We start from the raw sequence: 21,844 nt of genomic DNA, 5'->3' as shown, positions 1-21,844 counted from the left end.
TGGTGCCCGGAGGTATTATAATGTAGCCCAGCTTTAAACCTCCCTCCTGCTTGGCCCATGTCGCTGTTTTTATCCAACAACTTATGCCGAAAGATATAGGGACGTCGCACAGGACATCACACAAAAAGAAAAAGACAAAAACCCCCAACAGAACAACCGGATACCAACCAGTATTGGTTTGGAGCCTTTAAAGTGTTCACATCAACCTGCCGTAATGATCATCCTGTCTTCTCCACTTCATGGGACAATATGACTGATGTCGTTGGGAGTGGCCGGTCCCGTTGAAAGAAAAAAAGGAAGGCAAAAAATGCATCACTTAGTATTTGTACACGTGAAATCAGCGCGGGTCGAGCTTTTCTTTAATTGCGCTCACATCAGTCCACCGTATGGATCGTCCTGCCTCTGCCATGGATGCGGGTTGTACGCACATCGGCGCTGGTGGTGATGCTCGCCGCCGCTTCCGTGGGTGAGCCAGAAACCCAAAAATCGTTTTTTGGATTTACCCGCCGTGTCGGCCGTCGCAGACTTTGCATCGCGCAAGGAGCTTGCGGACCTGGTTATGGAGGATGTCCGCGGCGGCGTGGCGGAGTGGTTGAACATTGCTTTGGCTTGCGCGAGCCGGGCGAGGTGCTGAGTGTAGTCGGAGTCGATCATGTTGCGAGAAGAATCAGAGTCAGGGTTACGTTCTGTCCCTGTAGAGACCGCCGCGCCGTTGGTGGCCAAACACTCGTGGATGAAGTCGAGAATTGAGGGCGCGCTGTAGACGTGTGTCGGAGTGTCGCTGCCCAGAATGCGAGAGCTGATCATATTCTCAAGAGCGGCGCGGAGCCAGTCGTCCTCAGGGCCATAGGTGGGTGTTTGGTAGAGGACGGATGAAAGTCTGGGGACAAGCTTGCATGGCACCCACTGGTGGCGAGCCAGGTAGACTCGGATGACTGGTTGGAGGGGTTGGTCCCGGTTAGAGGACGTAATGGACGTTTCCGTCGTGGAAACTTCGTCGGAACCCTCACCGTTTGAGGATGACTCGACCGGCACGGGATAGGGCTGTTGACGGAGTTGGTGGTTGTGCATGTCGAATAGGATGGTGTCGCTTGGTGGTGGCTTGGGAACCGAGTGCAGTCGGAGAAGGCGTGGTTTCTGTTTGAGGTGTGCTGCGGGTTGTGATGCATCTTCGCTGAGGGGAGAGACGAGGATGGACCAGTGGATAGGCGACGAGGCAATAGAGGTGTCTTCGGCGGCGGGCAAGAAGCCCAAGATGGAGATCTTGGACATGTCGAGTGAGAACGGTGATATCCTTATCCTTGTTGTTCAGATCCTGTCAAGGGCCGTCCCTGTTCAACACTTGGTAATGCAATCTGTGCTGCCCAGAATACCAGCAGATCGGTCTTGGAAAACTCAATAAGATCGGTTTCCAAGACTGAGATCGTCTGTCATGTGAGGTAGTCCAAGGCTCAATATAGCCGGATACGCTGATCCGATGAAGGGAGTGTCGTGGAAAGCGACAAAGTATCGAGTATATATCGCCAATACGAGAGAGTCGCTCAACCGAGTGACATAAACTTAAGGCAGATGTCTCCGGGAAAATGGTGGACTGACGCAGGGCGAATAATGGGATGATGTAAAGGATGTTGTTCTCTTACCTCTCTGAGACCTCCATTCATTCCTCTGTGGCTGATGCGGGCAGTTATATAGCATGACTCGAGTCCTAGTTAGTCCCGGATCATCGTATGCGCCAGAACGGGGTTTGTTTCGCTGAAGACATGAAGCACTGACTTCAAAATGGCGCATGAAGGAAGCAATGAAACACTCATGGATGGAATCCGGCATTTTGTCCGGTTGAAGGATTACACAAACGATGTCTTTCATTTGCAGGTATTTTCTAGTCGTAGATCTTCCGTAAATCTCCTTCCAATCGCTGCCCACCGTGATGCTGACTCACCCATTCCCCGAGAGTTCGCCGGCGCCACTTCAGGGCAAATACCAGACTCTTACACGGCGAGTCTCCAATGGCCGTGTGGACTCGGAAAATAGTATCCAAAAGGCCCCCATAGGCAAATCCGACATCATGCCGGTGGAACGCTCGACCGTAGTGAAGCATGACGGTTGATGGCATCAAGACCTCGGTCCACCGAGACAGCCCTACGCAGGACATGACCAGACCACGCCGTTGGAGTGCAGTCTCACGTTAGCAGACAGATCTAGGGAGACGAAATAGCTACATCTCCTGCATGTCCCGAGAAAGACAGGACAGATGGCGAGGTCTATAGCCATCCGGCTTGCGGCACATGAGAGCAACGTCGACTAAGTGGGTGAATTACATGCCCACAACTCCGCGAAACAAATACGGCCATAGAACAGAACTGAAGGGTATCATCTGCTTGATCCTCGTTGCACCAGTGTGTGGAGTTGTGTTGTACAGCGAAAGTAATATGGTATTACACAGCAAGGTCATTCTCTTTTAGCAACCAACGCATCCTGACACGTCGACTTTCAACTGAGAGTTATGGAATGACTGTAACCAAAGAGTGGAAGTGCTCGAGCCTCAGACCGTCGATGCGTAGTTTCCACCTCTTTTCCGGTTGAACGCTCTCTGGTCCTTCAGCCAATTGCGATATCCAGCCACGCTTGATATCTTTTCACCATAGAAGTCCGGAACAGGATTGTTGGTGCTCGCGCCGCTAGGATTGACCCGGTGCTTTTTTATCCTTTCGAAGAACGCTCGTTCTTTTATCGTGAACTCTGGGAGACGGCTCCGATGAAGCAGTTTCCATAGTGAATTGCCAAACGCCGGGCCAATGAGCCACCCAAGAAAGGTTGCGCCAAACGTTGCAAGTCCCATGCTGATAAAGGGATCTGTTGGCACCAGTTTTGTAATCTGGTCAGCCAGGTCTGGTAGTTCCGAAAATGCGGCGATCGCACCACCCGTAGACACCACCGACGTGATTATGGAGGAGGTCAGGGCATAACGGCGTCGAGATTGGCGGAGTCGGAAGAAGGCATTCCAGTCGAGGAAGTCAGAGGACGGTCGCGGAGAGTCGGTGGAAGTCGATGCCTGGCGTGTGCGGCACAGCGAGGGTGTGAAAAAGGAGGCCGGTGTGCTTGTCGAAGACGAGGGAGAGACCGCGAGTGTTGCGAGCTTGGAGGATGATGGTCGGTGAGGTCGTGCTATGAGGGCTGCTGAGGACAAGGCTCGCTGTGACCGTGTCGACACATGGTGTGACTTGAGTAGGGTCGGTTGAGATTGTGTAAGTTGCAGGCCAATCCTAGTAGACCTGGCAGCCATCGTAACGATGATGACAGATGTTTGAAAAGGTGAGCAAAAATACACCTGAGTCGCTGAGGACTTGGTGGTGATGACAGTAGTGGTGGTGTTGGTCGTGGTGGTGCTTTTTTCGTCAAGCTGCGATCGCAGTTAAAGCTTCCAATCGGGGATGGATCTGCGAGGAAGACGCAGCCACAATAACTTCACACCACAATTCCCCGCCAAGCACGTACAAGTATGTACTCGTGGTTGCGAGAGCAGCCACAAGGGGAGGTGATAGTGATAATACTGGCTACCTCCAGATGCGCTGACAATACTGAGCTGTGCACGTAAGCGAGCAGGCCATCACAGATTCTGGAAGATTGAGATGGTGAGGCCCGTGCCCTGGTGGTGAAGCGGCAGTTGGCACTGTGTAGAAGTCTCGTACTCGCAACTTTACCTACATACTAGTAACTTAGGCTCACTAGACCGGAAGCTATTGACAGGCTTTCGGCGACTCCTTGTGCCATGTGTGCTTGATGCGGGCGCCGTCCTGTAGGGTCCTTCGGGCAGCTATGGGCATCTCTATTGGCCGGCGGCCACCCCTAACAGCCTACTGAGAGGCCTAACTACCTAGGGAGCCATCATACTCCCGGCCCTTGTCTGTAAGACTGGAAGCGGCTTGCCAGCCTAGTGAGCCTGCGCCGAATACAACACTCGTCCGCCATTCCCGACCTGATCTCTCTCGTCGTTTTCCAGTCTCTGCAGACTGTCGTCGAAGACCATGACTTTTGCTGCGGCATATCAGTCCAGGCCGTCTCGAATGCATGTTGTGCCTGTCGTCCGCCTTTGCGACTCTTGAACTCGATCCCGATTTCGCTTGGTCTTATCTCAGCCCGTATTCTCGTGTACAGAAGATGCCGTTGCGAATCCTCCCGAGCCTCGAAGACTTACCACCTTCAAAAATCCTATGTTGATGTAGAACCCTTGCGATCCCGGTGACAGATCTGTTCGCCATGCCGCGGCCGAAGAAAGCCGATCTGGATGGGAGAGAGGTGAAGAAGCGCTCGAGGAATGGTTGCTGGTAGGTGACTCGGCCAGAATCTTGAGATAGGTCTGCTTATACATAACCCGGAAACAGGCCTTGCAAATCGAGAAAGGTCAAATGGTATGAGTGTCCCTCGTGGCTATTGTTCGGCGCATACCCATGTATGATACTGACTGGCTACAGCGGAGAAGAGAAGCCCGCTTGTGCCAACTGCCAAAGGCAAGGCGAAGCATGCGACTACAGTATCCGACTGAACTGGGATGGGCGAAGCAAGAAGAAAGATGATGGAAAGCCGGGTGCGCAAATCATGACCTTCAGCCAGAATCAAACAACGCCGCCGACAACCATATTACATGGCTACTCCAATAGTATCACCAGTCAAGCCCTCGACTCGGACATGACCTCTCGCGTTTCTGACATGCAATCGCAACTACCTCCAAACTACCTCGTTGAACATCATTCGCCAAACCCCTCAATGACATCGGTCCCTCGCTTCTCGAATTCTGTTCCAATGCCAGCCGCCGATCCCAATGCTTCCAGACTACCTCCTCCACCTATCTTGAGGACACCTCGGTGGACTGAAGGCGCAACCCATCCCGTGGGGCCCGAAAGCGTACCTGTACCCCCTCTACGACATACAATGTCACTTCCAGCATATCCCTCGCCATCGGAATCAGGATTTGGCAGCCCGAGTCTCAATGGGGGAATGTATCACTTCGGTGGGAACCCTGCGCCAATGCCTCCGCCCATGCCAACGTCCAATCCAATCAACTATCAGGAATCTGTCAATTCGCCCTATCACCCTTCCAAAAGAATAAAATTGAGCCCTCGGACGGACAATTTTGGTAGACCGGCGCAAAACTTTCAACGGGCCACGTCCTATGGCCCTCATGAGACCGAGGAATTACTCCGAGTTCAGTTCAATCCGAACACGCCTACTTTCATCCCCTCTTACCTCAACAATCCGTTGACTCCAGCAACCTCGGCATCACAAGCCACGGATGGTGATGACCGACGTATCTCAGTGAGCTCTTTGCTGTCTGAAGACCCTGACACGGAAGACTCAAAGACATCGAACCCTATCGAACAGACTGTGGTGGCCGATGATCAGATTCCACGGCGCGGCTCCCTTCACCAGCGAATGGTCTCATACACGCAGACCGAAACCTATGGAATGGATCGTGGAAATCCTGACCTTGATATCCCTAGGAACAACGACACCATGGCCATCTCTGGCAATTCACCTTCAGAACATAGTGATTTCGACTCGTGGTTACACGACGCCGACCTTGGGGTACCAGAATTCGGGTTCGGACTTGTGAGTCGGGAGACAGTGTTTGCCAAAGGCGGCTATTACGCTTCCCCAGTTCCCATCAAGATCCCTCGAAAATTGGAACCACTACCTCGAACACTCTCGGAAAACCCCATGAACTTGCTCTATTTTCATCATTTTCTCAACCACACGGCTAGAATTTTGGTGCCACATGATTGTCCCGAAAACCCTTTCAAGACAATTCTTCCAAAGAGTAAGTCGCAAACGGAACGTGAGCACGCTTCAACTACTTATGGTTTATAGTGGCCGTGGAGAACACGAATCTTCTTCACTTGTTACTAGCATACTCTGCATGTCATAGAGCGAGGCTTTTAAACCATCCTGAGCCTGCTAATCGTATTGCTCATTGGGTTCGAGATGTATTTCCCTTCCTACGACAGACTTTGGACAACGTTTCGAACACGGCTGTGTCCAACGCCAATCTGGCCACCGCAATCATGCTGTCTTCTTTGGAGATCATTTCCCCCTCGAGTTTTGGGGTGTCCATCCCCTGGCAGAATCACTTGAGTGTTGCCAGAAGCATTATACGTGCCCGAGGGGGCCCAAATTCGATCTCGAGGAAGGATCCAGTCATGTACTTTTTGACTCGATGGTTAGCATATCTGGATGTGTTGGGTTCCCTGTCTGGCAGACGTAACGGAGAGCCTCTGTTTGCAGGCAATTACTGGTCCAGCTCACATGAAGATAGCACTTCGGCAAAGGAGTTGTCACTGACCGACGATGATGGAGACGATGAAGACGACTATACTATTGACTGTCTGCTAGGCTTCACCACCAGATGCGTCTCGATCCTGGCCCAAGTGGCTGTCCTGGCAAGACAATGTGAGTCGGGCAGGATCGATCCAGAGACTGGGCAGATCAACGAAGCATGGAGGCCGGCACCCGATATCCTAAAAAAAGCCGAGAAATTGCGACAGGATCTTGAACGTGCTCGGAACCACGAATCCATCCAATGCCACCATAGCCCTCAAATGACAAAGGCCCACCTGTGTGGCTCTCGACGCAACTCAGCTTATGCAGAGATGTCAGAGAAGGACCAGGAGGAAGCTTTTGCGACCAATTCGGCGTTTCATTGGGCAGGGCTTGTGCACTTGCTACGAAGAATTCACAATCTGCCCCGTAGCGATCAGGCAGTGCAGAACGCAGTTCACGAAATTGTGAAGGTTCTGCAAAGCATTCGACGAGAAGGGAGTGCCGAAGCCTGTCTCTTGTTTCCCATGTTCACGGCTGGCGTCGAGGCTGAAGACCAACTCGACCGTGCAGAGATCCTGAGCAGGATCAAGGCTTCAGAAGGTCTTGGGATGTGTCAGGTCAGTCACGCTCGCAAGATCATGGAAGAAGTTTGGCGGACTGGAGTCAGTTGGGAGAATTTAGTGACAGAAGGCTTCTTCGGTTGATGGCATGCGGCTTACCGGCGTGTATTTAACAGACAAGAGGACGGCCATGTTGACGTTATGAGTATGAAGGCATATTTGATGTTTGCGTCTTTGCATTTGATGAGCGTTGGTGCTGGGGTATCTTGGGCTATATACACTTCTACTTGCATACCTTGTGACGCGAAAATTCGATCTCGCCAGTCTTGACACTTCTTTCTCGGCGATCATTAATATTGCGCTGGCTCCCCTTCTCTTAGTTGTACCTGGACGTCGCTCCTCCGAGATTCGCACAGTACAGTACGTAGCGTTGCTTGTTAGTGGCGCCTTGTATCCGACAAGACTTATGGAGACTTCCAGGTCCTATCTAGGTACGGAGTAGCGAAGCCGAAGATCTCTACCTATCAAAGCACTGTACCCATACACGATTGTCGTTGAGATACGAGACAAGAGCAATCAATATAATTTGGCGCTACCTAAGCTACAGTACGTCAGCAGTCAGCGCTTGCAACAACAAGTTTTAGTCCGGTCCATCTTTATATATTTACCTACCTCCGTACGGAGTACCTCCTTCTCCATACCTGGATCTAGGTATCTAGACTTTGCATCACTGTGCTGTCCACAACTACAGTACTCGTATTCGAGCCATTCCCCTTTTCTTTCTTTCTTTCTTTCTTTCAGATGTTATAGTCTGTGCTTATTGCATCCCCCCTGTTTATTCGTGGAGTACTACAGAAACAACATCGAGATCTTCTACCTTGCCACAGATCATACCAAAGGCGTTTTGACACCTCAGCCAGCCACTCGGTTCAGTCGATCACGCTTTCTACGATACCCGTAATCACCATCACATCACCACCGCACGATCTGTACCTAGGCAATTTTTCCACACGCACGCAGACCCCGATCTGACGAGCCACCATCAAAGCAAGCAACATGTCATCCACCGCTACGCAGGCCATGGACAAACTCATCCAGCGGCACCCGCTCCAGCGCATCCATTCGCCGTCGCGCGGATTCTCGGCGATCGTGCACCTGGTCGGCCTCGCCAGCTTCGCGTCCAGCTACAAGTACCTCGTCGAAAACCCGAACCACATCAACCAGGCGTACGGATGGCACTTTCAGTACCTGACCATCATAGGGCTGACGCTGGCGACGGCGACGTTCGCTCTGGGCATCGCGGCCGACACGACGCTCTCGCGGCGCCTGTTCGCCGCCAAGAACGTGTTGTCCATGTGCTCGGCGCCCATGGAGGTCCTGATCAGCGTGCTGTACTGGGGCCTGAGGGCCGTCGACCCGCGGCTCGTCGTGCCCGAGGACCTCGAGCTGCCCGTCGCCACGGACCTGGGCTTCCACCTCGCCCCAACCGTCCTGCTGCTCCTCGACATCCTGCTGCTCAGCCCGCCCTGGACCGTCACCGCCGCCCCCGCCGTCGCGCTGAGTGTCGCCATCGCCTTCGCCTACTGGTTCTGGATCGAGTGGTGTTACAGCTACAACGGGTTCTACCCGTATCCGCTGTTCGAAATGCTCGAACAGACCCAGCGCGTGGGCTTGTTCACCGCCAGCGCGCTCATCATGGCCGCCAACACAATGATACTCAAGTGGCTGTATGGAAGGGTGAATGGGGTCGGGAAGACCGGTGTCTCGGAGAGGCCCGGCAGGGTCAACTAAACTAAATTATATTGATCGACCTGTTGCTGGTTCCTTGTCGTCAAAATCCCAACAAAGAATTTGGACCTGGTTGGCCTGGTTTGCCTTGCCTTGTAGTAGTAGACCCGTTCGGGGCAGCTTGCATCGATTTCTTAATTTCCCCGGCTGGTTGGATTGGATTGGATATGCCGGACATCCTTCGACCCTGTCAAAGATATCAAAGATCCTAGAAAAGAGGAGAATTGCAAGCCGTGCTCGACTTGAAACACCCGTTGAGAAGGAGAATGGGTGGCTTGCGTTCACTGTTCAGCGCCAGCGAGATCAATCCTCCATCTCAACAATTCAACAAACCTCGTAATGGTACGTCGTTCAGCGGAGAAAATCCGAGGTATGTAGAGAGAAACAAGAGAGAGACTTTCTAAAGTCTCGCTTCCTCTAGCTGCGATGTCCAAATGGACGCCCGAAAATGCTCATAAGCATACTTACTTGCATACCGTCTTAATCTATGGATAACTTATGCTCCTGGCCGGTTTTTATAGGCCCATTTCCCTAGACCCAACAGCCTCAAGGCCAATATGCCAGCATGCAAGATACAATTGATATAGCTTTTTACACAACAAGCTCCACAAAAAAGGATATCTAAACCGAAACCACATCACTCTGTATATGTTCCTAGAAGAAGGCTTGCAGCCCTGTAATGGCCCTTCCTAGAATCAAAGCGTGGATGTCACTTTGACCCTCGTAGGTCTGCGTGACAAAAAGGTTCGCCACGTGCCGGCCGATGTGATACTCGTCGCTCACGGCGTTCCCTCCAAAGACCTCCTGGAGTGTCCGCGAGTGGTGCAGTGCGCGATCGCAGTTTTGCCTCTTGATCATACTGATCATCTCCGGAGCCAAGCCGGCCTGGCTGTCCTTCACCCTTCCAACTTGGATCGCGGCGAGTAGGCCGTACGCCGCGTCCGTCGAAGCGTCGGCCAGCTTCTTCTGGATCAGTTGGTACTTGGCCAACGGGTTGTTGTTGAACTGTTTGCGCTCCAGCGCGTACGTTCGGGTACGCTCGATGCAGTCTTCGAGAGCGCCGACCACGCCAAAGGCGATCCCGAAGCGGGCCGAGTTTAGGCATGAGAACGGGCCCTTGAGGCCAGTCACGTCGAGCATGTTCTCCTCCGGCACGGGACAGTTGTCGAGTTGGATCATTCCCGTTATGCTGGCGCGAAGACCGGTCTTGTTCTTGAGGGCTGGGGTCTCGAGGGTGCCGGGAGGACAGGCGTCGCGCTCAATTACAAACCCTTTGATTTGACCGTCGAGTTTCGCCCACACGAGTAAGAGGTCGGCGATGGGAGAGTTGGTGATCCACGTCTTCGACCCGGAGAGACTGTAGTAGCCTTTCTTTGTGGGGTGAGGTCGTGCGGTGGTCTCCATGGATCCTGGATCCGAGCCGTGATTCGGTTCGGTCAGGCCAAAGCAGCCTACCAAATCGCCCTTGCCGAGTTTCTCGAGCCAGCGATCCTTTTGTGCTGGGGATCCAAACTGGTCGATTGGACCCATGACGAGGGACGATTGTACAGACATGCCGCTCCGATAGCCCGAGTCGATGCGTTCGACTTCGCGCGTAATCAGTCCAGACGCGACGGAGCTCACGCCTGGGCAGCCGTGGGTCTTTATGGTCGGGCCTAACAGGCCTAGAGATCCCATTTCCTGGAGAATAGATCGATCGTAGTTTTCTGTGCGGTAAGCGTCTAGGACGCGTGGAAGAAGACGATCCTGGCAATAGGCGTGGGCGGTCTCTTGAATGCTGAGTTCTTCCTCGGTAAGAAGGGTGTGTGACGCGAGAGGGTCATCCCACTGGAAAGATGCACGGCTTGAGGCAGAGCGGGATACTATTAGGCGTGACGATGCCAGCCGGCTCGCTCGTCGGGTTGTGGATGTGAGAAAGGACATATTGGCAGGGAGCGTAAGGTGACTCTGGGGGAAAATGGGAACTGAAGTCTTGTAATGAAGCAGAAGAGAAGGGAGAGGAAGCAAACGTATGTCAACAATATAAAGGAACCGGATTTACTGGAGAGGCTCCGCCTTGGATCTTACCTTGAAGAGGTGAGTATATTTTGGAAGCGAAGTCGCATACCGGTTGAGCCCATTTCATATTACCGAGGGTCCTTCCAGCACAGAGTAATCACTCAACATACGTTACTAGCAATGGATGCTGCTGTGTTTAACGGTAGTTAGCTGGAAGGCGAACATCTAGATGATATTGCCGTTATAACCGTTGTGAACAGGGTCATGTAGCCGACGGTCCCGCTTCAACCCGGGAGGGACAAGTATGTCAGACGGCGCTTTTCACGGTGTGTATCCGGAGACCGTTAATAAAACGCTGTGTAGGTTCTGCTGGTGAAGCCTCGCCTGATGTTTGCACCTGCTGTTCTGTAGGGAAGCACTGATGTGTCTGGGAGGCATCGTGTCTAACGTACCCTTTTCCGTCTGGCCAGGAGCAAGTGTTGGGTTACGGACGGATTTGCTGGATCTTCTGGGTTGATTCTTGTATGCCGAGTTTCGTGATTCCACACATGGCTGGAGGCCTACAAGTTGAGGCATGTGGTAATGAATTGGGCCAACTTGATGCGCGATGGCTCTGCAGGCGAATGCTGAATTACGTGAACAGATGGCTCGTAATCGCCAATCCTCACAGTTTCGTTGGCTGCTGTGGTGCGAACGACGAAATGAAGCCACCCGGAACAGTGGAGAGACGAGGGCTATTCCTGTTCCTGCATGCCTAGCGATAAGCTTAACTCGTTTGCCGTCTTCACTGGTTGGGCCTCTGCTGGCCACACTAACTTAGTTAGCCTGTCCTCCAACAATACGCCTGGCTGCGCCCTGGTCCTCCACCCATCGCCTCTACAACCACGAGCATTGCGTCCGCAGGAACTTTTTGTCGATGTCGCCCGCTTGATTGTCTCCCTTCCCTCCCCAGATCTTCCTTCGCGTCGGCGCTCACTGTCCTCAAGGATAGCCTCGAGCCTTTCGCGTTTCGATTCCCTTCCCTTCGTTCTTTTCCTCACGTCATGGTTCAGCGGGTCGACATCACCATGAACGGAACCACTCGCGTCAATGGCATCAATGGCCACTCCAAAGACTCACCCTCCTCCCGATCCTCCCGCAAGCCCTCCTCACCTATGGCGCCAGCTTTCATGACCTCTGCTCCTGGCAAGGTCATCGTGTTTGGCGAACATGCTGTAGTCCACGGCAAGGCCGCAATGGCTGCAGCTGTGTCCCTCCGATCCTATCTCCTAGTCACGACACTGTCCAAATCACAACGCACAATTACTCTCGTTTTTCCAGATATTGGGTTGGACCACACTTGGAATATCGAAGATCTGCCGTGGCATATACTATCCAGCTCCGCTCGCAAACCTCGATACTACGACATGGTCACCACTCTTGATCCTGAGCTGGTGGAAGCGATGCAGCCACACATCGATGAGGTGTCCCCCCATGTCAACTCGGAAAAGAGAAAACGTCACCAGGCAGCTGCTTCGGCCTTTCTATACCTATTTCTATGTCTGAGTAATCCTACAGCTCCTGCTTGTATATACACTCTCCGGTCGACGTTGCCCATTGGAGCAGGACTAGGATCCAGTGCCAGCATCTGTGTTTGTATCAGTGCGGCCCTTCTGAAGCAGATACATGTACTGTCAGGGCCTCATCAAGATCAACCAGAAGAAGAAGTTGATTTACAGTTGGAAAGAATAAACAAGTGGGCGTTTGTCGGAGAGCTCTGTATTCATGGGAATCCCAGTGGAGTGGACAATACGGTCGCGACCAGGGGAAGGGCTGTCCTTTTCAGACGGGTTGACTACTCAAAGCCCCCCACCGCCACACCAGTGAAAGACTTTCCAGAATTGCCTCTATTACTCGTCAACACAAAACAACCTCGTTCAACGTCCACCGAGGTGGCAAAGGTGGCCATGATGAAGAAGAAATATCCCGCCGTGACCGAGGCCACATTGGACAGCATCGATGAAGTCACAATGTCGGCACATTCTCTTATCACGTCTGATGACTTCGACCCGAGATCAGAACAGAACATCGAGCACCTTGGCGATCTGTTCAGAATAAATCATGGACTGCTCGTCTCGCTGGGCGTGTCTCATCCCAAGCTTGAACACATCCGTGAATTGGTCGACTATGCCGATATTGGTTGGACCAAACTCACCGGTGCTGGAGGAGGCGGTTGCGCCATAACCCTGCTTAAACGAGGCGTCAGTGAAGAATCTCTCCGCGATTTGAAAGAAAGGTTTGAAAAGGCTGGATTCGAAGAGTACACGACTACTCTTGGCGGGAGTGGCGTGGGTATTCTCTATCCTGCCGTTCTCCACAATGGGTCAGAAGAAGAGGGAGGTGATGAAATCGACCAAGTGAAGTTTCTCAATGCTCAAGGAGAAGAGGGTATTGAGAAGTTGGTTGGAGTGGGTGGTCTCGAGCGGAGGCCCGAATGGAAGTTTTGGCATTGACAGTAATGTGGTACTTTCATGGTTGTCTTATCAGCGGCGGCGCTCTGGCATGCATTGATGTAATGATGGAAATGGATCCGTTATAATTCTGAAGGCAAGCAGTCAAAAGCTTGATGTCTTGATAGTTTACAACTTGTATATGCTACCCCGTTCTCCGTGCTTGTAGGAACATTGGGCCTCATAATCCGCCGTCACGTGCACCACGAACATCTCGCCTGAGGCGGATCAGTCGTTCCTATTGTTCTTCACATACCATACCGTCACCACACAGAGTTCAGAGATTCGAGTCTAACCAAGATTGATCTCGATGTCGGTCTCTATTGTCCCCCTCACTTAGTCTCCTTGCACAAATCGCTCAACAACCCATGTTGTTATCTTATTTGGGACACTAGGCCGGCTCAAAAGGATCATGACCGTACCCTGAAACTAGTCACCATCTTCGGTCCTCTTTGCAAGGAGATCTCGCCTCTTGAGTGGCGTTTTGCGACTATGTCTAACAAGGCGTCCAAATCTAAATCCAAATCCTCCAAATCAAGGGAACCGTACTACGCGGTCTCGCCCCAATGGAAGGATGTCACACCCATCCCTCTGATCGATGGGCCGCCCGGACAAAAAGATCCAGGACCGGCCCTTGCTACCATCGCCTACTCGCCGCGTTACAGCGAAGCCATGTCGTACCTCCGTGCCATCATGGCCGTGAATGAGTTCAGTCGTCGTGCTCTCGATTTGACCGAGGACATTATCGGCATGAACCCGGCACATTACACCGTCTGGCTTTACCGGGCAAAGACCCTAAAGGTTCTCTGGGAGCTGGAGGGAACCTCCGTCGAGGACGGTGTCAAGGTCGAACTGGAGTGGCTCGATGGGATCAGTCAGCGGGCTTTGAAGAATTATCAAATTTGGTAGGTGCGGGTTTTTTCATCTCTTTTCACTGGCGCTTCCGAGGTGCCCTCTGTCCCTTTTTATCGAAGCGGATGCAAAGCTTCACATTCCCACCATCTGTTTTCCTACGTTTACAAGACGAGTCTGAAACTTGACGGACGGCTGATGGGAAGAATGTCTTTTTTGACTGTCTAGGCACCATCGCCAGCTTCTCCTGTCCCTAGTACCAGCCATGCCAGACGCCGAACCCGAGTTCCTGGCACACATCCTTTCGTTTGACTCGAAAAACTACCACGTCTGGACGTACCGCGCCTGGCTGTGTCGGCGGTTTCCCGACCCTCTGCTGAACACCGAGATGGAACTCGACGCCCTCGACGCCCTGATCTCCGAAGACGTGCGGAACAACTCGGCGTGGAATCACCGGTACTTTGTCGTCTTCGGTGCCGAGGAACTCCGCGTGATCGAGGAGCAGGGCGGAAACCGCAAGGACGTCCTTGCGAACGGGTCCCTCGTGGTTGACGAGGACGTGGTGGAGCGCGAGATCAATTACACAAAAGACCGCATCGCTTGGGCCCCGCAGAACCCGAGTCCGTGGAACTATCTCAAGGGCGTGGCCAAGAGAGCTGCGATACCCATCGGCGAGTTCCAGGTGTATTGCGAGTCGTTCGTGGGCGGGCGAAAGGCCGATTTAATGGGTGACCAGGTGCGGAGCAGTCATGCTATCGACTGGTTGGCAGAGATATACAAGGAACACGGCGACCTGCAGAGGAGCAAGGCTTGTTTGGACGCACTGGGCCAGAAGTGGGATCCTATCAGGAGAAAATATTGGGAGTATAGGGCTCGACAGATGGGGGAGGTATGAGAGCTCACGTGTATTGAATCCACACGAGTTGAAAATGTCCCAATTCGCCAACAGAAAATTGGGAGAAGTCAAAGCTACCTTGATATTGGTTTGCAACAGGCATTGGTAGGATGACTAGGTATGTGCAGCATCATCATTATCGTCATCATAGTACAACGTTCCTCTACCTTGCCGATCTTCGTATTTCTCCTTTTTTATTTTAACGAGTCTGGCCCCTGCGTTGCGTGCGTTGCGTGCGTTGCGTACGGGAGCCAAGCAGCAACCACATACAGGTCCGTATGTACGCGAAGGTAATTGAGTGGTATCATGCATGGTATGTATGTATTGCTTTTTTTCAAGTGCTAAACTCGCTCAATCTGAATCGTCGGAATCGCTCAATTCTTGTAGCCTTCCTTGCTCCATGGCCAGTTGCACCGGGTTCGTGACGTTGGCGACACCTGTTGCCTTCAGCCTTTCAAATAGCACGAATAGCCTCTCGGCTTCGCGTTCGGCTTCTTCCCGACTCATCTCGGGTACTTGCACCGCAGGCTCTGCGTCGATTCTTTGGCCAGTTATCGGGTTTACGGGGACTGTTCTGGACGGTCCGCCGTTGCGATCCCCGGGGTTGCTACCACTGCGGCCCTGCTGCGGCACCGTCTTTGCGTTGTCAGGGATGGGGATTTTGTGTGTCATGAGGTAGCCGGCCGCGTAGCCATAGCCAACGTTATGGACGTATTGACTTGCGTCCTTGTCTGAGAGTTCAAACATCAATCCGGATATTGCTTCGGACAGGTTGGTCGAGCCCGTGGATGTCGTCAACCTGAGTAAATGAGAGGCAAGAGACGATGATTTCCCCAGTGGTTGGTCCCGTTCGTTGTCGTCGGGCAGGAGGCGGTTCTTGAGTTTCGCTCGTAGCTCAGGACTCGCGTTGACATTTATGTTTCGTAGTGTTGTCAACAGTGGGACTATGCTTGTCTCCAACTCGGTCGGCGGGTATGTTGTCACTACCGAGGAAAGGAGGTCGAGCAATTTGTCAACGCCCGATCCGAAGGCCGGATCTTGCTCTGGAGTCTCATCAAAGTCAATGTTGGCAAGGGCATTAACAACGAGACCTGTGGGAGGTTTTAGCGGCGGTGAGGAGCTGGGAAGTTGGTCGAGAAGTTGGAAGAGGGGCCGGATGGCTGAGATGAACGATGTTCGGTCGTTCAGTCCTGCACCACCACTTGTCACGTTGAAAAGGAGTTTCAGTGTTTCTTGGAGCGCGGGAGAGTCTGGATTTGCCGTCTGGGTCGTTTTGGATTGATCGACGTGCCGGTTCAGGAGTTTTGTGATTTTATCCGCGAGCTTGTGGTCGTCGAGTAATGTCTGTAGGTCGATTCGAGGGTCATACGTCAGGAGAAAAAGGATCCGAGAAAGCAGAAATTCTTCGTCGAGGTTGGCATCTCCCAAAGCATCCGTAGATTTCTTGTCTAGGCCAAGGCTTATTGAGTGCTGTCGAGTGATTGGGAGTAAAAGGAGGGCATTGGCGATACACCTCAGTGCCTCTTGACGGACGCCGGCGGGATATTCGCCAAAGGCATAGGAGCCCAGGACCTTCACCCCTGCTTCATTGTAAAGGGTTGAGACATTGCCTGCATCTCGTCCTAGAACTTTGAGTCTATCGAGGGCTGCCCGGATCTGCTCATTCGATGACTTCTTCGCTTCTAAGTCATCTCTGAGTTGCCCTAGTAGTTTGATGGCTTCGGTCTGCCTTGTCGAGTCGGGCATTGAATGGGTGGGCTTCTGTCTCTTGCCCGGCGGCGATGCACTGGGACGTTAGTAAGAGATTGACAACCGATGATAGTACTTCTTCCATCACCCAGACGCTGGTTGCAAGTATCAATCAAGGAAGAGTTGAAATTGAGTGGAAGGGATATGGAATACTTGGAACCCATTGGAAATAGCTCGGTCTGACCATCATATTTTCCCCCAAGGACACTTCAAGGGACTGCACCTCCCCACAGGTAAAATGTTTTTGCGCAAGACAATTGCCCAAGACGACTTTGCTTCTGATACTAGAACCATGTATACGAACGGCACAGAACATACGAATTGGTCAAGTCAAATCCCGCTGTCAGATCGTGGCCTAAGAACTCCAGACTGTCAGACGTGCCTCTGCGTCCTAGACAGATCGCGCCTCGTGCGCTCGTCGGCTTAAATCCGGGACGCTGGTCGATGCGGGCGGCGCGTAAAGACGCGTTGAGTGTGTGGCTGGACGTGTCGGACTGTTCGCTATATCTCGCCTGGGAGCCCAAGTACCTCGTCCTCTTGCTACAGCCATGTGGTCAACTTCTTTGCAGACTTCGAAATCGTTACATTGATATCCTTGGGAGTCTGCGGGCAGCCTCATGATTGCTTGGGTGTCGTGACGAACCTCTGCCTATGACATCTACTCCTTCCGCACTCTGATTGCGTTCCTTGCAATCATGTCGATGACCAGTGCCCTACCTCTCAGTCCTCCATCCACCTCTTCTCGCAGAAAACCATCCCTCCTGAAATCTCTCATCAGTGCTACTGGAACACCGGAGTCTCCTGCCTCCTTCCCAGGATCCTCAAACTCTGGATCCCGCAAACGCGTCGAGTTCTCTCCCTGGACGAACACCCACGAATCACTACCCGCTCCTCAACGACTCTCCAGTCTGCCTCGAACAAAACCCATCCGGTCTTCCTCCGAATGTCAAAACAACCTGAAATCGATCCTTAAGCCTGTCTCTGCGGGAGAGAATATCCCACAGTCGAGGAACAGGCCGCTAGAGGAAAGCCGATCCATGAACGAGATGATGGAGAGTATTGTGAACCAGCTGTCGCAAGATGACAGATCAATTTCAGTAGATGCATATCGGACCTTGGCCTCGGTTATCCGAGAGTACGATGAGATCCCTGAGGAAGCGGTCCTAAAGAGCAAGATCACCACTATTCTCAAATATATCAAGCGCGATCTGCTGAGACAGGCGAAGCCAGATGAGTCGCAAATTGCTGACACCAATCTGATGACTCAGGCTTTGAAGGTGCTCGTCATATTTGTGTGGAACCGGGAATATGCATCTCTCCTATCGGACGAACATCGCGTTTTTATCTTGGATCGCTCCATCCAGGTCATCGTCGAGCATTCCGCGCCGAAAAGTGTCATCATCCACTACCTGCACCTATTGGCAACGCAGGACTTCCGCCCAAGCCTTGTAAATTCGAGCAACCGCGTGCCACGTCTCTTGGAGGGAATGAAAACACTTCCGGAACACATCAAAGGTAATGGAATCGTATCCGAAAGGCTACTAGTGTACCAGAAACTCCTAGAGCAGGCGAAAGCTGTCATGAAGTCGAAAGCCAACTTGTGGGTTGAGGAACTCCTGACCGGCATGACGAATCCATTGAAGGACATCCGTGACAAGGCCATGAGCTTGGGCTTGAAAGCTTGCCTTGTATTTCCCGTCTCAGCGTCGATCGCATCGACCGTACGATCAGTGCTGCAACGAGAGCTCGACGCAGAACGAACCTTTAGTTCTGCCATGTGTCGAAGGCTTGAGAAGATGGTGTCAGCAAAAGACGAGGTTTCTCAGGTTCCGCAGATATGGGCTATTGTCATTCTGCTGAGCAATGGTCTTGATACGCGCGTTGACAATTGGGTCGAAATGAAGGACTGGCTCAAAGTCATTCAACGTTGCTTCAATTGCAGCGAGACAGCCATCAGACAACAGTCAATATTAGCCTGGAACCGGCTTGTCTATGTTGTACGACCTCACGAAGCCTCTGAAACCTATGCTTCCATGCTCGCAAAGCCATTGGCCGTTCAGTTAGAGCGATCAGGACCCGATAAAGGGGTCAAGGGCACACGAACTACAGCCGTTTCCAGTTATTGCAACCTATTATACTACGCCTTTCGACCAGCCGCAACACACAAGCAGTACACACGCGTCTGGAACGAATACATCGTTAAGGTGATGAAGAGCTCTTTCTTTGACAAGAACACTGCGAACCCCGACCTAGCTTGTCGAGTTTTGATTGCGTTGTTATGGAACTCAAGTAAGAGCACGAAGGTCTGGAATGAAAACCGAGCGCTTGAGAGCACTCCTGTCGAACCTGAAGAACTCCCCACCATCGACTGCAAGTGGGTTCGAGCCAGGAGTGCCGCTATCGTCGAAATGTTTCGCGTCCTCTTTCGATACAGCTCATGGGGAGCGTCTGGACAATCGGACAGAGCATACATTGCTGTAGCATGGAGTCATTTCCTGAAGGCAATTCGCGAAGCCAGCAGCAAGGAGATCAAACCTTCTTCCGAAACGAAGCAAGCCATTGCCACTGTGGTTGAGTTTCTGTCATCTTTGTGGCCGGAAAAAAGTTATAAACGAGGAAGTGCTCACGCATTGGATCATGCACTCAGCGATGCTCAACTCCGACAGATCACACGAAGCGCTCTGCAGGAGCTAGGTTGTGCGTCTCTGTTAGGCGCACTTGGGGCTCTCCAATCTGGAAATGGGAGACCTCAGGTTCTTTCCGTGGTCTTTGATTCCATCACTTCCGAGATGAGGAAAATGAAGGATCATGAAGGTAGCCGCCTGTGCACTCAACCCCCCAAAGCTGCGCTACAGACTTTGCCTGGACAATATCAGAAAGCCCTGGAATTGATCAACACGTGGACGATGGAGGAAATTCAATCGATAGAGAATCGCCAAGTTAACATGTTGGCCGAAACCATCGAAACCATCGTCCGCCTCCTTAACAGCATGCCTGAGCCAGAGCTTTTCCAGACTTGTCTCTCTTTGAGCACAACATTGGAGGTGCTACTAAAGGACGAGAAGCATTACTTTGACAATAGCCAGGCCTCTGATTTGACTCAACTATACCAAAACTTTTCCAAGGTGGTTGCAAGTGTGCTTATCAAATTCCCTCCAACAGAAGTTCTCACATTAGACGGAGTTTTCGCGGCCTTCTTTGAAACTACCAGTGACACTGTTCTGGAGAGAGCTGGGGTGATCTGGGATAGGTATCTTGCGGTGCATGACAACATTACACTAGGACCGCGTCTCTCGGATGCCGTCTACAGTCTCGCAGACCCCGAGTTGAAGTCATCAAGTGATACTAAGGGTTTAGAAGATAATAGGAATTGCATACCATCACCGTCACAAGCACCTGACATCACAAGAGCTCAATCCCCAGAAAGAGATGGACCTCCGAGTCGACAAAGAGCAGAAGTCATCTGCGGGCCGTCCCCCATTTTGGGTAGTCAGGGCTATCAACAAGTCGTGGCACGGCATCCAACAGCCCAGGCGAGCCCGACAAAGCCATCTTCCAGACCCCGGTCAAGACATGACGACTCTCAGATCAATTTTGTCCCGATCGAATCATCTCCTCCTGCAGACACCGAGTACGATTCTCAATCTCTTACCGCACACCAGAAGGAAGTTCGCGACAGACAACGTACGGAGCCAGCTGTGGTGTTCCCAGATTTGAGGTCCAGTCCAAGACCACAGAGTCGATCGCTGAATTATGGGGACTGCGAGTTTGCACGAAAGGCAGCTGCATTAGATGAACGACCAACAACACCCACGCTACCGGCAAACCATGACCAGGAACCAGAGATCATGGCTTCCCCTACTCCTCGAGCTCGACATTCCACCAAGAATATAAGTGATATCGAAGTACCTTCGTCGCCACCTTCAATGGGAGACCAAGCTGGTGATAACTCAGCGTCGCCCTTGCAGATACCCATAGAGGAAGACAATATGGCGGTTGATTTGATGTTGCAGCCGGAGGTCATCGACAAGCCATCAATTGTCGTTAAGGATCACGTCATGACTGATGAGTCTGCCGTCGAGGTTGCTTTCAAAAATATACCCAAGGGGTCTCCTGTACCTGATGCTCTTAAAACTGGACCACTTGATGCCGCTGAATCTCAGGCGTACCCTCCGTCCACTGTTGATGAAACACCAATACATGTGGACGGTGCAGGTCAACCAGTGATTGCCGGTCAAGCGAAGAACGGGGCGGATAGCGATGAAATCGACATGCTCAGTGCATCGCAACTCTCCCAAGATCTTGATCGGCATCTCAGTCAGGTTGTTGACGCAGGCCCTATGGAAACTATTGAGCTCTACAAACCTCAGCAAGAAGACAACACGGGGTCCGACAAGAAACAACGCAACACTCGTAAACGTAAGACTGTTGATTATACCCTCACAAAGACAAAGAGGAGGAAATCCAAAGCATCCTCTCAAGCATCCTCCGATGGGACAGAGAGCCAAGTTTCGTCCAATGCAGACCCGAATAATACCGATCTGCGCGACTGTATTGAAATTACACCTTCAGAGGAACCGGAGACCGGTTCTCGGGACGCCGTCGTTGAAGAACGACGGCCCGCCGTGTCAGCATCGCCACCTAAGACTCGTCGTGGAAAACACAGAAAGAGATCCCGGCTTTCTCGGTCACAAGAGTCTCGAAATTCGCAAGTCGAGGTTATTGTACCTGCGGCTACGTCAGCAGTGGCTGAAGTCAAGGAGGCAACGGCAACCGAAAATGCTGGAGTAGATGGCGGCTTGAAAGAAGCTCAAGTAGGGGAACATCACGACTTGGCAATGCCAGAGGCCGAAAATGTTGAAAAGGGTGATATCGTTGAGGAGGAATCGGAGCCTCTCTTGGCTCCTTTGCTGGAGATGGTTGACGAGTCAGCTCAGCAGTCTACTGAACCGAGCATCGTGTCATCATTGCAAGGCATCTTGGACCAACTCAAGTCTTCGAAGCCAAGTGAGGTTGATTTACGGATGGTCGATGATCTGTGCTTTCAAATTCGATTTCAAGCGCAAGTGGTTGCTCAACAGAAGGCGACTTGAATGCGGACGCACAGGAAGGCGATAATTAAGTCGATGATCTGGGATGTGAGCACTGTGAATGAGGGGGAGGATTGGTACGGTTTCATTGCATGGTAGACGATACGA

General features: G+C 52.1%; 9 protein-coding genes across 9 annotated transcripts; 5 read left to right on the top strand and 4 right to left on the bottom strand.

Moving 5' to 3' along the window:
* Nucleotides 1-369: 369 nt before the first annotated feature.
* Nucleotides 370-1,272, bottom strand: PV08_09612 (uncharacterized protein; the record flags this gene model as incomplete). Its single annotated transcript, XM_016383928.1, has 1 exon — nt 370-1,272. One exon carries the CDS (start codon nt 1,270-1,272, stop codon nt 370-372), a length of 903 nt encoding a protein of 300 aa, XP_016232551.1.
* Nucleotides 1,273-2,542: 1,270 nt separating this feature from the next.
* Nucleotides 2,543-3,283, bottom strand: PV08_09611 (uncharacterized protein; the record flags this gene model as incomplete). Its single annotated transcript, XM_016383927.1, has 1 exon — nt 2,543-3,283. The coding sequence occupies one exon, from the start codon at nt 3,281-3,283 to the stop codon at nt 2,543-2,545; it is 741 nt and encodes a 246-aa protein (XP_016232550.1).
* Nucleotides 3,284-4,257: 974 nt separating this feature from the next.
* Nucleotides 4,258-7,019, top strand: PV08_09610 (uncharacterized protein; the record flags this gene model as incomplete). Its single annotated transcript, XM_016383926.1, has 4 exons — nt 4,258-4,325; nt 4,383-4,409; nt 4,473-5,815; nt 5,866-7,019. The coding sequence occupies 4 exons, from the start codon at nt 4,258-4,260 to the stop codon at nt 7,017-7,019; spliced, it is 2,592 nt and encodes an 863-aa protein (XP_016232549.1).
* A 912-nt stretch (nt 7,020-7,931) lies between these two features.
* PV08_09609 (uncharacterized protein) lies at nt 7,932-8,666 on the top strand (the record flags this gene model as incomplete). The annotated part of the gene is made up of 1 exon (XM_016383925.1): nt 7,932-8,666. One exon carries the CDS (start codon nt 7,932-7,934, stop codon nt 8,664-8,666), a length of 735 nt encoding a protein of 244 aa, XP_016232548.1.
* A 651-nt stretch (nt 8,667-9,317) lies between these two features.
* PV08_09608 (uncharacterized protein) lies at nt 9,318-10,586 on the bottom strand (the record flags this gene model as incomplete). The annotated part of the gene is made up of 1 exon (XM_016383924.1): nt 9,318-10,586. One exon carries the CDS (start codon nt 10,584-10,586, stop codon nt 9,318-9,320), a length of 1,269 nt encoding a protein of 422 aa, XP_016232547.1.
* Nucleotides 10,587-11,704: 1,118 nt separating this feature from the next.
* Nucleotides 11,705-13,153, top strand: PV08_09607 (mevalonate kinase; the record flags this gene model as incomplete). The annotated part of the gene is made up of 1 exon (XM_016383923.1): nt 11,705-13,153. One exon carries the CDS (start codon nt 11,705-11,707, stop codon nt 13,151-13,153), a length of 1,449 nt encoding a protein of 482 aa, XP_016232546.1.
* A 489-nt stretch (nt 13,154-13,642) lies between these two features.
* Nucleotides 13,643-14,897, top strand: PV08_09606 (uncharacterized protein; the record flags this gene model as incomplete). The annotated part of the gene is made up of 2 exons (XM_016383922.1): nt 13,643-14,055; nt 14,231-14,897. 2 exons carry the CDS (start codon nt 13,643-13,645, stop codon nt 14,895-14,897), a joined length of 1,080 nt encoding a protein of 359 aa, XP_016232545.1.
* A 351-nt stretch (nt 14,898-15,248) lies between these two features.
* On the bottom strand, nt 15,249-16,643 carry PV08_09605 (uncharacterized protein; the record flags this gene model as incomplete). Its single annotated transcript, XM_016383921.1, has 1 exon — nt 15,249-16,643. One exon carries the CDS (start codon nt 16,641-16,643, stop codon nt 15,249-15,251), a length of 1,395 nt encoding a protein of 464 aa, XP_016232544.1.
* Nucleotides 16,644-17,341: 698 nt separating this feature from the next.
* Nucleotides 17,342-21,739, top strand: PV08_09604 (uncharacterized protein; the record flags this gene model as incomplete). The annotated part of the gene is made up of 1 exon (XM_016383920.1): nt 17,342-21,739. The coding sequence occupies one exon, from the start codon at nt 17,342-17,344 to the stop codon at nt 21,737-21,739; it is 4,398 nt and encodes a 1,465-aa protein (XP_016232543.1).
* Nucleotides 21,740-21,844: the final 105 nt, after the last annotated feature.

The sequence above is a fragment of the Exophiala spinifera genome (genome assembly GCF_000836115.1).
Source record: "Exophiala spinifera strain CBS 89968 unplaced genomic scaffold supercont1.7, whole genome shotgun sequence".
NCBI classification, from domain to species: Eukaryota; Fungi; Ascomycota; class Eurotiomycetes; order Chaetothyriales; family Herpotrichiellaceae; genus Exophiala; species Exophiala spinifera.
This window is presented reverse-complemented; position numbering and strand designations above follow the sequence as displayed.